Source organism: Mustela lutreola, chromosome 4, assembly GCF_030435805.1.
Source record: "Mustela lutreola isolate mMusLut2 chromosome 4, mMusLut2.pri, whole genome shotgun sequence".
Classification (NCBI taxonomy): Eukaryota; Metazoa; Chordata; class Mammalia; order Carnivora; family Mustelidae; genus Mustela; species Mustela lutreola.
This window is the reverse complement of record NC_081293.1, coordinates 144,304,595-144,320,653: the sequence shown is the minus strand read 5'-3', so window position 1 is coordinate 144,320,653 and position 16,059 is coordinate 144,304,595. Positions and strand designations below refer to the sequence as shown.

The 16,059-nt window shown below is 39.1% G+C and overlaps 1 protein-coding gene across 1 annotated transcript in view; it reads right to left on the bottom strand.

Moving 5' to 3' along the window:
* The window catches only part of LRRC72 (leucine rich repeat containing 72), a 41,569-nt gene that overhangs the window by 9,581 nt on the left and 15,929 nt on the right, over positions 1–16,059 (bottom strand). The window contains exons 4-5 of the mRNA XM_059171282.1: positions 8,775–8,856; positions 7,432–7,542 (exon numbers count right to left, since the gene is read on the bottom strand). Coding sequence (XP_059027265.1) covers positions 7,432–7,542; positions 8,775–8,856 — 193 coding nt within the window. The remainder of the gene's footprint in view (positions 1–7,431; positions 7,543–8,774; positions 8,857–16,059) is intronic.

The following is a 16,059-nucleotide window of genomic DNA, read 5'->3' as shown; positions in this document are numbered from 1 at the left end:
AACAAATATTTCTTGAGTGCTTACTGTATATACTAAGAACCGTGCAAGGTGCTGGAGACATAGTGTTGACCCAATTCTACCACGAACGAGGAAAATTTTAGCCATCAGTTAATTAGTAAATGAAGAACAAGAGATCAGCTCTGTGGGGTCTTGATGCTGTTCTCTGTGACAGGATTTATTCACTTGGTTCTCTTCTTCCAGTCTCAGAGGTCACACGGGTGCCACCTGGAGATGGGTAGAAGTGCCGTACATGGCACGGACCAAATAAAGTTTTCCTTCTCCACTTAAAACCACTGCACATATTTCTGAGTACCTAAGCACCTGTAGCAGCTTCACATCTCCGCAGGAACAGACCAGAGCTGGTGCTGATCTTGGATGGTGTCTCCCTCTGGCCAGATGCACGTGCCTCTGACTTCCTTAGCTCAGGTGCTGGGATCCCTCATGAATCAGGCTGTGTCCCACAGGGGCTGGAGGTGGGAAGCAAGCGCAGGTGGAAGAGCTCCTGGCGTGGCTGACGTCACAGGCTCTACGCATCCACATGCAGGTACATTTTTTTAAATCTTCAACTAGAAGTCGTGAGAAATTTATTTTTAGGGAAAGAGTAGTATCGCTACTCTATTCTTCCCTGGATATATTAAACAGGGTTATTTTAATACAATGTGAAATAAAACTTTTATGATTTCCACGTGGGTATCTTTAGCTCTTGGAGTCTGCTTACATGCAATTAATTTGCAGACAGCCCTTCGCGGGGGAAAAAAAACGTCTGGGGAGGAGAATCACCACTAGGTGGCAGTAGGAGAAAGAGTTCCAGCCGTCGTATAAACCCATCACTCCCTCCCGAAATGGGGCTCATTTATTGCACATGTTAAATTTAGGAGTAGCGCTGTGGCATTTGACTGTAAAATAGAGAGAGGCTTGATAAAAGCACGAAAATATTAAGCATGAGAAGCCCAGGAAAGAGCAGTTGGCAACATGAAGAAGACGAGGGCGTGCTTAGAACACAATGATTTTGCTAAAAACTGAAAAAAATTAACTCATCTAGATGTTTTCCCTGTAGGTTATAAAACATTTTGATATTTACTGTATAAACACAAACTTTTCTGGCTAATCAAATTATTACTTATGGCTCTTCCCTGTGGAAAACTTGAGCTTTAGAAGGACTTAGAGCAGGCAATGGAAGACACCTGGTAGCTCTTAAAGGAAAGCTCTTGGAATGAGGAAGGCAGACAAGAAACTGGGGATCTGGGGCGCCTGGGTGGCTCAGTGGGTTAAGATGCTGCCTTCGGCTCAGGTCATGATCTCAGGGTCCTGGGATTGAGTCCCACATTGGGCTCTCTGCTCAGCAGGGGGCCTGCTTCCCTTCCTCTCTCTCTGCCTACTTGTGATCTCTGTCAAATAAATAAATAAAATCTTTAAGAAAGAAACTAGAGAGCCAGGAGCACCCAGGAATTTAAAAAGACAGGAAATGTGTGTGCAGTGAGGGAAAGAGAGGAAAAATGAAATGGAAGATTTGCAGGATTTCTCGAGTGACAGAAAGGGTTTACATTTTAAGCTTAAAAGGGAGGGAATTTAAAGTGGTAACCAATAATTACAAGTACTGGACAGGGAGTAGAACGGATGTATATTAAACCATTAATAAGGACAGGTTCTTAAAAGATCCACAGGGATCACGCATTGTAGCTTGAGCCAGAAAGAGAACAGAAACGTCCTTCAGTGATGGAAAAGCAAAACACAATCGTTGCTAACGAGAGTTCAGGAGGAAGAGAAAGTCCCATCACAAATGCTTTAGTGCAGAAGTCGGCTCTGCGGTTGCTGCGTTGGAGAATCCCATCTGACAACTCAGGACCCTGTGGTCCATTCTGGCAGCAGGGAGTGGAATCTGCCGCTGCCTAGGATGTTCACAGAATGGGAACCAGTGACGTTTACTCTTTGCATCCCCTTCAGACTCTTTTCCCTCTGGGAACATTCCTATTTCATGTCTTCTCTTGGCTTCTTCCAGTCTTTAGTTAAGTCACTTCTTTACGTAAATTGAAAAACCTTCTAGCTTCAGCGAAACAGAACATCAGATTTAGACTTACTGCCGTTACAGGACTTATGAATAACACGTCCCAGTACTGAAAACTTGATGGCTCACCGTTTATTGCATCCTAATGTAAAATCTAAGGGACCGCAGGTCAGAACAATGGGCTGGTAGCCCTGCCTCTGCTTAAATAAGCTTAAAAAAAAATAGAAACGAATAATTTAAGAGACATCTCATCTTTATGATTTTCTCTTTTTTCTTTGCTCTTAAGTTTTAGAAAGAGGCAATCTTATTTTCAACTCTTTTTTTCCCCCCTCTTCCAGACTATTAAACATTTAACATTTTGGATTTATGAGTTTTGGATTGCTGCTATAAAATTATCATAAATTAAGTTTCTGAGATATGAAATCAGTTTCCTGTGTCTGAAAGTTCTGAAGGCCTCCCGTGATGTATGGGTACATTCCTTTAAAAACTATGAAGCAAAATTGCTTACACTTTCACTTTCAATAGGTTAATACTATTTAATCCACTTTCCCCCTAGGCTACTTATGGAGTACACCTCCGTGGCGCCTGCACTGTCTTGCTTATCTTAATTTTGGATTCTGAGTCTAAGCAATTTACATCTATCCAATAATATATCAAAATGCCTTTACTACCTTACTGTACAAGCTTGAATTACATTAGTCCCATGTATGAAGCTACTTATTACTGAAACAGAGGAGAAAAAAATTATCCAAATAGTTGGCTTCAGTCAATTTTTTAAAACTTTAGAAGCTAAATTAAGAAGCATCATTTAAATGAACATTAGTTTTAAGACCACCATTGAAAGAAAGTTGAGTTGATTGGTAATGTACCAAAACATCCACTTTTAAAAAAAGATTTATTTCTTTACTAGAAAGAGAGAGAGAGAGAGACAGTGCATGCATGGGGAGGAACAGAGGGAGAGAGAAGAAGAGAAGCAGACTCTGCTAAGCATGGAGCTGGACATGGGATTTGATCCCATGACCCTAAGATCATGAACTGAGCCAAAATCAAGAGTTGGATGCCTAACTGACTGAGCCACCCAGGTGCTCCAAAATATCCCTTTTAATATATGGGGAAAATGATACAGAGAAGTTAAAAGTCATAATGTCCTATGTCTATGCAGACCAGCCTGTGGGAGTGAGTCTAGCTGTCAATGGTCAGACACTATGATTTTGAGGTTCTGGTTCAAGGTTGCTTAGTTAGGTCAGCCCCTCCATCATTACCACCATCTTGCTTTAACATCTATGGGCCACTGCACACCATGTGCTTGTACTGAATATGGAAATCATCCTCAATTTTTGAAAGGGGAGCTTGGACTAAAGCAGGGGATGGAGAGAGTTGCAAGAGTCAGAATATGCTCTTCTTCACCACAAATAGCAAAGACTCACTTGGCTCTTTTTATTGGGTGATTGTTCTGTTTAGTCGTTTGGAAGGGGTGGTCCCACCTTGAAGGGCATTTCTGGTAGAGGCTCAGATGAAGAGACTGATGAGATCATAGTCACACCCTGATCTCAGTGTCCCTCTTCAGCCCGTGGCTATTTGCAGTCAGTGGTGGACTGGGGCCAAGTGAAGAAGGATAGAAAATGTTTTAGAGTAGAACCTGAAGAAAATGGAGACCCTCTCCTGAAAGGAGCATTCTGTCTCTAATGAAGAATCCTTAAATCACCACTAGGAAGCAAGTCCTAAAAATTAAGGAATGTAGGTGTCTAAGTGTAATTTCCGACAGTGGAGCTTAACGAAACAAGCAAAACTTGAGAGAAATGAGGGAAGTAAGATTTTAGGAACGGGAGAAGGTCAGTATCTTGTAACTGAGGCGGTGCTGTTCTCCCCATGTGCTAGGAAAGAGGCAGGGAGACGGAAGGTCAGGGAAAGTCATCAGCCAGGAAGTAGATCCTGACTGAGGAAGACTTTGCAGAAAGGGAGGGAAGAGGAAAATGGAGCCGGAGAGGAAGGGTGTGGAAAGGTAGACCGCCTGGAGAGAAGAGGTGGGGCCCTCCTGACTCAGTCTGGAAGTCAGGAATTCGTTTCCAGGACCTCACACTCAGCAGCTGGGTTAGGCCTCCCTGAAGCTCCCAGCCCTGCTTCTCCTGGGCCATCTCTTGGCAAGCCTCCTCATAAACGCCAATGGAGGGGAAAATGCCAAAATGGATTAAAGGATTCCCCTCCAGGCTGTTTTCTCACCCTCTGAAGACCTTGTAATTGGAGTGGAATAATAACCACACTTCAGCACTTTATACGGTTTTAGGGCTTGAAAAGGCAAAAATTTTAACATTGAAAGTGCATGGATCTCTCATTTTAATTAATGAACTGAATCTAATCTGTGATTGCAAATGAGGCTCATAGAAACGGAATCTGGGCACATCATTGCCCCAATACAATTAGTAGTCCAGTACTTGGAAACTTTTTCGCCACATAATATCTTTAACCAAAATGGGTCAAGTGTTCACTGTATGCATTATTTGCTACCAAAACTTTTCTAAAAATGCTTTCTTTGAGAAATTGGACACAGCATTCGCTCCATTTCAAAAAATGACCTCACTACAAAGATTCTCAGTTGGAACCATTGTGGTTATGTAACTTGAATTATAATCACTATGGTTTTAAGTAGAGGTCACTTAAACTGTTGTGACAGGTAATGACAGGGACATTGTACTACCTCGTTGGCAGAACAGCCTTTCAAAGAACTGGAAAAGACCCTCCTGTCTCCCACCTCAGGGCTGACACAAGTCTGTGCTCACACACACATGCTGAACAAGGGGGGCATGGACTGGATTTCAGACACTCCACATGCTGAACAAGGGGGGCATGGACTGGATTTCAGACACTCCTCACTCCCGGGCCAGGCACCTTCGTTCAGGGCATAATCCTGTTGACTATGATAGGATGACCTTGGCTGCTAACTTCCAAATCTTGTATTGTAAGATAAGTTTCCTTAAATTACTGAGTTCTTACATTTAGCAAATCATCCAATTAGTTTCATATCAAGCTCCCTCAGCTCTCTCCCTAAAATATTTAGGCCGAAAGTTATAAAACCACAAACCATGGGACTTTTGTGTCACCATGTATTAGAGTGTCACATGATAAATATTTACTTAATGGGTGAATAAAAGATAAATACTTATTAAACAAGTGAATGAATAAATGCGAAACAAAGAAACAAGGCATGAGTTTAAGTTTTGACATTTCTTAGTAGTTTGGTTAAAGCTCGGACACTTGCATTCCCACCATTCAAGAGGAAGTCATTCTAATCACATTGTAGGATTTCTGTGAAGATTTAAACGAGACCATAATAAGAAAGCATTTTCTCAACAGAGAAGACATTCAAATATGTTGTTACAACAATTATTATTTCAGATGTCAGTTATATTGTTAAAAATCCATTTACTACTCAGCAGACTTTCAAGACTGTGAGCATCTTAATTCATCATCTAATTTACATAATCCACAGTAAAACCATTTTTGTTTCTGTCACTGCTTCAAAATAACACTAATGTCAAGAAATTCTCTTTAAAAACATGTCTTACGGAGTTAGCTTGATATTTGAGGTGATCCTGAGAGCTAGCTAGTAGCCCATTTTATGGAAAAACGAAGATAAGTGAGAGTTCCAGATCTAGCAGAGTCAGTCTTTTCATCTCAGAAGCGTTTGTTCAGCGCACAAGGGCCAGATGGTTCCAGTACACAGGCCAGTGCTGAATCTTTCACAGAACTTATCATGTTTCAAAAATAAGCATGGGATTATTTGCATGTTAAAAGGTGTCTAAGGTAGCAAAGCGGCCATGCTGCCAGCTCCAGGGGACACCATCCAGTGTGTAGTCAATAGAAATGCGCCCCATGGGGTGCCTGGGTGGCTCAGTTGGTTAAGCCTCTGCCTTCAGCTCAGGTCATGATCTCAGAGTCCTGGGATCGAGCCCCACATCCGGCTCTCTAAAAAAAAAGAAATGTGCCCCTTGGACCTATGCTCTGAGAAGAACAAGATGGGAACTAACAGGAGATAATGAAAGCCCGTTTAAATAGGGGGAAGCAGAGAAGAAAGGGTGGTGATAGGTTCATGGTTAACTAGTAAGTGGGTAAGGACGGTGAGGGAGTGTGGATGGTCTTGACCAAATGTACAGTTTCAGGCCTGAGTGGATGTGCTAAGGGGAGATGTGGGATGTGGGAATCAACTCAGATTATTGTATGTTTGTGAAGCTTCTTTTCAAAGGGAAAATCCACACAATTTTAGATTAACAAAAAAGAAGCATGGAATTCCCATGAACTTGGTATAGTTTTAATATTTGGGTTTAAACAATGTCCATATAAGCACATGAGTCATTTCTCCTCAATACAGTAGATGTTATTACTGATTAGCACTGAAAGCATATGAAAACTATAATTACTCTGTGTATTAATCTGATCAGAACCTTCACCATCAACACCAGTTTGCACATATTCAAAACATTGTTTCAGGCAATTCTGAGAAGTGAATAGAAAATGAATAGAAAAAAAAAAAAAAAACATCTATTTCATGACATTATATAAACAAGTCTCCTAACTCTCAAGTTTGGGAACCCACTCATCAGTCTGAGTGTCTTTTCCCTTTGGTACACCCAGAAAATTTCATCCGCTATTGCAATCCTGTGCGGGTTATTTACCCTTCAAGATTATGAGCTTATTGAGCAAGAACTGTGTATTATTTATTTTTCCAACCCATTTCACAGTTTCTTCCATGGCGTAGGTTACCTCCTTGCTGGGTGTGAATGAATGAAATTTGCTGTTCACCTACTGGAAAGCTTAAAAAAAAGAACTTAACTTTTATCTTTTGGTGTCAGTTTTATTAATATAATTCATATACCACATGATTCTCCCATTGTAAGTATAAATTAATGTTTTTTAGTATATTCGAAGAGTTGGCCAACCATCACCACAGTCAATTGTAAAACATTTTCATCACTCCTAGAAGAACCCCACACCTCCTTATTCTTTAACTAGGCTCCCTGGTCCCCTCTGTCCCCCAGTCCTGGACAAACAAGAATCTATTTAAAAATAGCTATCACTCAGTGTAGTTAACTCCATAGGTGTGTCTATTCGGGACACGTCATGTAAGCGGAATCATACAACGCATGCTAAAACTTAGTTCCGAGATAAAGCCAAATACACAGATTTAAACAGGTAAGCCTTTTGTCGCTTTTGTCACTTCCCTTTGTCATGCCATGTCATATCTCAAAAAATGTTTTCCATCTGTTTTTCTTGCAAGAACATCTTTTAAAAGAGAGTAAGATTAAATCTTATTTTCAAGAATATTTAAGGATTTCGTTATAAACATTGATCAATTTTAAACTTAAAAAATAACCCCTGTCCTGTGTCGTTACTCTTTTGACTTATGGCCATAGAAGCAAACAAACAAATACTTAGGATCTTCAGATTTGGCATCCCCTTTAATTCCTTCACTGTGGCGTCAATGTTTGTTAGCTCATTGTGGTGGAGCAGGAGCAAGTACAATGAAGGCAGAGAGTGCAGGCCTGAAAGACATTTTTTTTTAACAAGATTTTAAATGTTCTCAATGCTAATTAAACATGCCAGCTAAACAAAAGCAAAAAACACATTTCAGCTGGTACAGGAGTCATTATTAATAATAATGTGATTTATCATTAAATATGCAACAAAGCACAAGAATTCAAATAATTGAGTGTGATGTGGACATGTAGAACCAACTTCTTTCCACTGTTATTGTTTTCTGGTTTTGTTTTGTTTTCCTGTAGTAATCATTTTGTTTGTTTGATTTCGGAGGGGTTATTTTCTTTACTCTTCTTCTTTTTGTTGTGTTTTGTTTTGTCAGTGTTACTTAGATTCATAATGCCAATCAAGGGAGAAAAATCACTCATTTAGTTCAGTACCTTCCCCATGCTCAGCTAAATATTTTCTTTACACAACAGGAAGCCACATATTCATATTATTTGTGTTGATTCTAAATTTCACATATTCCCACATTTTTAACAGAAATGGAAGTGGGCTGTGTCTTTACCATAGCCACATCGCAGCTGACTTGGCAAAGTTTCTTTCTCCGTGGTACATGGAATCATGGTGGATCTTAAAATTTATGACATTTTGACTCTATGATACATGAAATTTTAAAAGATTGGTTGGGGCTGTGCCTCTTTGTATTTCGTGATCTTAGTACATCGTGTTCTTTTATACCTGACTTGAAATCATCAACTTAGAGATAGTTACGCATGTAAAATTAACTCAGAGCGAAAAGAGGAGTTTGGCTGCTAAAAATCATAGCCACTGAAAACAGTGAGGCTATTTGTGAAGTTTTTATATTGATTAATGCTCCCAAACATTGTTAAAATTTGCTTCCCTAATAGCCACTTTGTGTTCAGCTATGCAGGAGCATGGCACAATTTCTATTTAAAACCTGGTGATTCACAGACCTGTACCCCTGGGGATAAAAATATATGTTTATAAAAAATTAAAAAAAAATAAAATAAAATAAAAAAAATTTAAAAAAAAAAAAAAACAAGATTCTTTCACATTTTGAATAAGGCACAGGACAATATTACATTAAGACTGTAATCTGAAGCACATTTTTCAAAATGAAATGTATACAAGAACATTTTAAAAAATGAATTTCATCCCATATTTTCACCAGAAATGTTCTAATAGATATTTGCATGCCATTAGCAGTATGATAGTTATTAGTTCTTACTCAAGTGAAAATCTATTCAGTCAGCAGAAAACATTGAAGACATACCTTCTATGTCAAATATGGCATTGTTGTTCAGATAGAGCTCTGACAGACAATAGTTTCTAGTTAGGAATGTTAATCCTTGGAGCTGAAAATGAGAGAGAATAATATACTTTCTATAGTAATTTATATATATGTATGTGTATTTATATCTATATATATAAATAAATGTGTATATATATTTATAAAATTAGAGTATGATCAGAGAAGTTTGATGTTTGCTATCATTATTTCTGACCATTTGGTCTGGGCTATGAGTTTCCATCTGGATTGTCTTTGAGGACATTGGGATGAAAAAGACTTTTTCAGCTAACTGAAGACAAAGCTCTCATCCTATCTCTCTCAAACTTCTTGCATAGTTTTCAATGCCTCTGTAATCTGACCTAGCCCCTTTGCTCTAACTCTGTTTCTCCCAGTTCTGCCGCCTGCAGTCTCACTGTCCCCACGTACCCACTAACCCACCATCACACATTATTTAGTGACCAGTGTGTGCCCAGGGCTTTCTCCTCAACGCTGAGGCCATGTTTGCATCTGTGTATGAGTCACGCTTTCTCCTTTGCCTGCATAACTTTTCTCCCTGGTGCATTTCTGGTAGTTCTTAAGGATCGGCCCTTGTTCAACCGGACATACCAAACCATGGTGGAGGGGCACCTGAGTGGCTCATCTGGTTGAGTGCCCAGCGGAGGCCGTGATTTCGTGACACCGAGCTTGGGGTTCACACTCAGAGGGGAGTTTGCTTGAGATTCTCCCTCTCCTTCTGCCCCTCCCATTTTCCAAACAGTATGGTGAAGTCACATCTTTTTTTTTTTTAAGGTTTGGTTTATTTATCTGAGAGGGAGAGGGAGAGGGAAAGGGAGCAAGCATGAGGGGGAGAGGGTCAAAAGGAAACAGAGAAGCAGTCTCCTTGCTGAGCAGGGAGCCCCATGCAAGACTGGATCCCAGGGCCCTGGGATCATGTCTTGAGCTGAAGGCAGACGCTTAACTGACTGAGCTACCCAGCCACCCCTCACATCTTACTTTTAAGATTAGATTAGAAATGTGGTTGTATGAACTGCAAATAGTCAAAAGCAGTCTTGGAAATTCCTCAAATGAGCCATTAAGTACTATATTCAGAAACAGGGTATTCAACTCTAGACTGAGGGTCAGAAGCGACTGTTACTCTGCAAGGAGAACTGATTTTTAAAAAAAATATTGACTCTAAAACCTCGATAAAATTTAACAATTTGTTTGAGTTATGAGGATAGTAGAGCCATAGAGGTGTGGCAGGTATCTTCTAAAAATAGCAGGTTAGTTAAATATAAAGCTATCTTTCTACTTAATACAGGATCAGGGAGAATATTCCCATTGAATAGTTACTGACCAAGTGCTTAGTACTTTCTATACAGAAATATACATCACTTTCTATGTGGAAGTATATGCTCATGATTAGACATTAATATTAGGTGTTTATTAAAGCTTATCATAGCAATGATTGTTATCATTAAATATAACTGTTTTAGCCTTTGATGGATTGATTCAGATAGATGCCGATGCATTGGACTCAGTGAGGATTTACTGCAAATTTTAGCCCTGAGACATAGTTCAGAAAAGCTATTGTAGATTTGTATGCAACCTTTCAAAACTGTTTTCTTTAATTAATTTTCTTTAATTTTATTGTTGCATCTGCAACACACATTATGAAGCTATGAAAGGCACGTGTGCTGCTCATCTCATCATTTCACAGATTCATCTGCATCCAATTAGGTCAGCACCCTTGCAGGAGGGCCACCAGCAATTTCCCACAGCTTTTCCTAAGTCACGAGAGGGACTATGTTCCTCCCAAGCAGGAGACCATGCAACGCACTGAGGGTGCGGGGGTCCCAATGGGCTTCCTATCCCTTTCTCCTCTTCCATTCTTCCTTCCACTCACCATGATCTGATCGAACGATGGCCACACCTGACACAAGAATAGAAAACAAAACCCAGTGGAAGCCATGACTACTACTTCTCTTCTTTCTCAGTTGCCCGCCAGACCACACATCAACAGAACCTTTCTAATTACTCAAGACTTTCATTTCTTTTGCATGACTTATTAACCCAAGAAGAATACTAATAAACTTAATAGTTTCATCTCGATTATAGAATCATGGTTTTCCCAAGAGCCTTAATATCCTTTGGGCCATGATTACTGGGATTTTAAGACTGCACTGTTGTTGGGGTAAGATGGGTAGGGGAATGGAGTGGAAAGAGATAAAGCCAGTTCAAGAGGACCCTGCAAGCAATTACAAGATTTTGTGCAGAGGACTGTGAGAGAAAATGTTTTAGAAAGAAAATGGCAGGAAAGAACACAGTTTAGAAGGGAGAGTAAGCATAATGGCAGGAGTTGAATGAGAAGGGCGTTACCCTAATTCAGAAGACTATGTGGTGGTCCAGAGTAGAGTAATGGCAGTGGGAGGAGAAAAGTACCGGGAATTGAGAGAGAGAGAGTTCCAAGGTAGGAATCGCAGGACTTAATAGACACTGCAATGTAGCAAGTTGTTGAAGTCAAGATCTAGGAGCGAAACTGCAAGACACGCTGATTGCCCTGACACTTAAGCCATCGTTAAAGTAAATGACATATATATAATATGTATAGTATTATAACTATCCACTTAGAAAAATCTACACTATTAATCTGAAGGATCACCATAGGTTTTATGTGGAATGTGACATTTCACAAATCATTTATTTTGGTTCAGGGCTCGGCACATAGCTAGTGCTCAATAAACGAGCTATTATTACTTAACCATTATTTTTTATACATAAAGAGAGAGAGATGAGAGTACTTCCATTTAAAGTAAAGCACTTACATGTAGTCCCCAGGGTAGTAGTGGAGGAAAAAGTATGCCAGCATGAATTTAAAATTAAAGAGGCATTCTTTTAGAACAGGGCTTCTCAACCTCTGTAACTATGGACATGTAGGGCCAGGTTATTCTTTGCTGGGGTTGGGAGTTCTGTCCTGTGCATTGTAGTATGTTTAAGAACAAATCTAGTCTCTACCCACTAGATGCCAGTAGGACACACACACTCCACTTGGGACAATCAAAAAGTGTCTCCAGAGATTGCCAAATGTCTGCTGTAAGGGAAAGATGGTGTGTGTGTGTGAGTGTGTGTGTGTGTGTGTGTGTGTGTGTGTGTGTATGTGTACAAAGTCACTTCTTGTTGGGAACAGCTGATTTAGAGTCAAGGGAAGAGGGAGTGTCATATTGATAAAATGCTAGCTATCATTGGCCCCTGTGCTAGATGGTTTCACAGGCATTATCTAATGTGATGCTTATAGTAGCCCTGTGTTATTTGTTTTATTCCTTATTTACCTAGGAGTAAACTGGGCTCAGTGAAGTTAAACAACTTTCTCAAGGTAACAGAGCAAGGATAAATCCAAGTCTTTCTGATTCTCAAATTAAAACCTGGCATATAGTACATCATAATTGGGTTCATTAAAATAGTTGAATCTCTATATAAAGTAGCCAGAAGACATGAATTTGAACATACTTTGAAGTAATGGAAAATATTGTTAGCTTGAGCAAATGGAAAATACTTCTTAAATTATTTTTCTACTATTTCAGCAATGTTTTTCACCAAAAATCATGTTTAAAATACATCCAGAAATATTTGGCATAAAATGGAAAAAAATAGAAAAACTAATCTCACAAAATATATGTCCACCAAAGTACTACACACATACTAAACCAACTAAAATTCCATCATGTATGTTGTAATGCTACATGAAAAAAAAGTATCAATTCAAAATATTCTTTAAAAGTATTTAAAATAGCACCTTAAAAACTATTTAGTTTTTCAAATGCTCTAAGCTAACTTATTAAGTATTAAATGTGTATTAGGTATTAAATGAATATTAAATGAATAAATAAATATATATGTACCAGAATATTACTGAAGGAACCAACTAGCATTGCATATATTGCCATATAGAGCATTTTCCAATACTCAATCTAAAATTTTCCATTGTTGGGAGCCTGGGTGGCTCAGTGGGTTAAAGCCTCTGCCTTTGGCTCAGGTCATGATCTCAGGGTCCTGGGATCGAGCCCCGCATCAGGCTCTCTGCTCAGCAGGGAGCCTACTTTCCCTTCTCTCTCTGCGTACTTGTGATCTCTGTCTGTCAAATAAATAAATAAAAATCTTTAAAAAAATAAAAAATAAAAAAATAAAGTTTTCCATTGTTCAAATTACTAATATTTTCTAATCAAAATATTTTCAAATTAATGTCTTCTCGATGGTATATGTATTATATATATATATATATATATATATATATATATATACTTATTTAATCTTCACAACAGGGGCACCTGGGTGGCTCAGTGGGTTAAAGACTCTGCTTTCAGCTCAGATCATGATCTCAGGGTCCTGGGATTGAGCCCCACATCGGGCTCTCTGCTCAGTGGGGAGCCTGCTTCCTCCTCTCTCTCTGCCTGCCTCTCTGCCTACTTGTGATCTCTCTCTCTCTGTAAAATAAAAAAAAAAAAATCTTTAATCTTCACAACAGACTCATGAGGTATGAGTACTATCATTACCTTATTTTAAGGTAAAATCATTTTAAGTCCTAACTAGATATACAGCGTAGATATCTATGACTCTCACAACCAAGCAGTGAAGCCTTATTTAGGTTATTCATGTTGATTTCCTTTTTTTGAAAAGGTTTTAAATATTTGGCAAAATATAATTCTTTCAACGAAGTTGACATAAAGGATAGAATTAATGTTGCCCTGAGGCAACAGAAACATGTAAGAGCCCAAATTAAGTGGAATGCATGCTAGTTCATTTTATTCCTTAACAGTTTTTGTGCTCTGCTACGGGATTTGTGCAGCTCTAAATTGTTTTTTAGAACAAAGTATGTTATGTATAAATGAATAAATAACTATGTATATACCTAGACCTTGTTGAAGGAACCAACTAAAATTCCATGTGTTATAAAGCTACTTGGAGAAAGATAGTAATTCAAAGAATTCTTTACAACTATTTAAAATAGCACATTAAAAATAATTCTTTCATATTTTAAATTGTGATCTGTTAATTTTGTACATCAGTATTCCTTTCTAAAATATACATATTTGTGCTATTTACCAAATTCTCAATATGTGCCAAATGCTTAGGAGGTGGGAAACAGTAACATTTTAAAAAAAATGTATTAACATATAATGTATTGTCTGTTTCGGGGTACAGGTCTATGATTCATCGGTCTTAGACTACACCCAGCGCTCACCACAACACGTAATGTCCATTACGCAGTCACCCCATCCTCCCACCCCCCTCCCCTCCAGCAACCCTCAGTTTGTTTACTGAGATTAAGCATCTCTTGTGGTTTGTCTTCCTTTCTGGTTTCCTCTTGGGAAACAGTAACATATCTTAATGGCATAGAAGAATGAGTCCAGGATCTTTCTTAAAGTGATTTTGCTTATTTCAATCAGAGCATTCTCTGGTCAGTTAGTAGAGAATGTGTCATTATAAATAAGTATTTCAATGATTTTTTAGATGATGAAGGCTATAAACAATGACTTTGCCAGAAGAGGTATTTTTATTTGAATTTTATTTGTAAAGTTTGTCACCTGTTTTGTCTTTACTACCTGGCAGAAACTGAGAACCCATTTTGGACAGTCGCTTGGTGAAGCTTTCTACAGGTTTTTCATCAAATGCTGCTTCTGATCTGAGCCAAATCAAATATTCCAAAGGACTGCTAGTTCTTCCAGAGATTAAAGGATACCAGCATTGTGGGACTCAGTAGAAAATTTTTGAGGTGATGAGCCCAAACACAAATAGATCAATGGGTAGACCATTTGAAATTGTACTGTTCAAGGCTAGTCATTCCACTTCTCATGGAGGGTTGGAAAGAATTGACCATGGACCTAAACCTCCTTCAGTCAGGCTTGCTGGAAGATGAGGCAAGGGAGTCTTTGGAAGGCCTCATCTAAGAGGATCTAAGAGCAGCTGCCTTCCTCTGACTTTATGAGGGTAGCTGAACAAAAGGCGACCCAGAAATGGAGGTGATGCAGAACTGGTGACTGACAATGCAAGTATGAGGAGCAAGTAAGCCCTCAGAGAGTATCCTGAAGGAACCAGAGCTGCCTGAGCAAATCTGGCAAAGCTGGGGCATTGGAAGCAACTTGGCATCTATTCTGCTAATCCAGGGTCAGGCCAGAAGCTCCAGTCTGGTAACCCACTATGTGATAATGGGGAGAAGTGCCTCTGCTCCTAGTATGTTATGTTCCAAATATATCAGACTATGTTCATCGCCTCCCCAAAATATTGCTTTCTAGCATTCCATTCCAGGCAGTTGGCAAATGCCGTGCCCTCACCATGAGCACAGCCACTCCCTCTGCCCTTAATTTTATTAGAGCAGGTATTGTCACATTTATTGTTGTATATTCTATCAGTGGCTTAAAGTGAGTACACAACAAGCCACATCAGATAGGAGGATTTTGGCTTTGGGTAACTTCTGAGCTCAACTCAAACTGGCCCATTAATAACTGAGAACCTTTATTTTCTCACATACCAAGAACTCCAGAGGTAGTGAGAGCCTCCCTCTTAGTTCATAATGATTCTCTGGGCCCTACTTTTCTTTAAATGTCACCTACATTCTCAAGCTGATGGGAGGGTTCCTGCTTCATATCCAGGCAAGAAAACATCAGGGAAACGAGGGACTGCTCTGCTAGTGCTCTCTTTTAGGAATGAGGAAACCACTCACAAAAGCCTCCCCGCAGATCCCATGTCTTTATTACCTTAACTGGGACATGTGCCCATTCATCTATTAGCCACTCACAAGGACAATGGGATTATCCTGAATGGGTTAGACAGTTCAGGATCCACTTCCTAGAACCGGGGATGGGGTCACCTACCTCAGTAAAAAGGAGATGTATGTGCCAAAAACTAAATCCAGATTCTGCTCGATAGGTAAAAGGAAAAAATGGACACTGAATGGACAACCATAATATCCAGTACATACATCTCAGCAAAAGTACGGATTGGATAAATGAATCAGCAACAAAGATGGGTTCATTTTACTACTTTGTGCCTTCATTTATCCCAAATAGAAGGTAGTTTAAGATATTCATTAGTGTCAGAACAGGCTGATCACAAATTCAGACCACTGTTAATTAAATGCTGCAATTCTAAATATTTACCTATTTCTACATATTTACATATTTAAATATTTAAATTCTTATGTCAATGTTAATGTTTTCCACGATATTTCTCTACACCATTTCTATGCTGGTATAATGACTTCTTAGTGGTGATCCTATTGCTGTCTGGATTT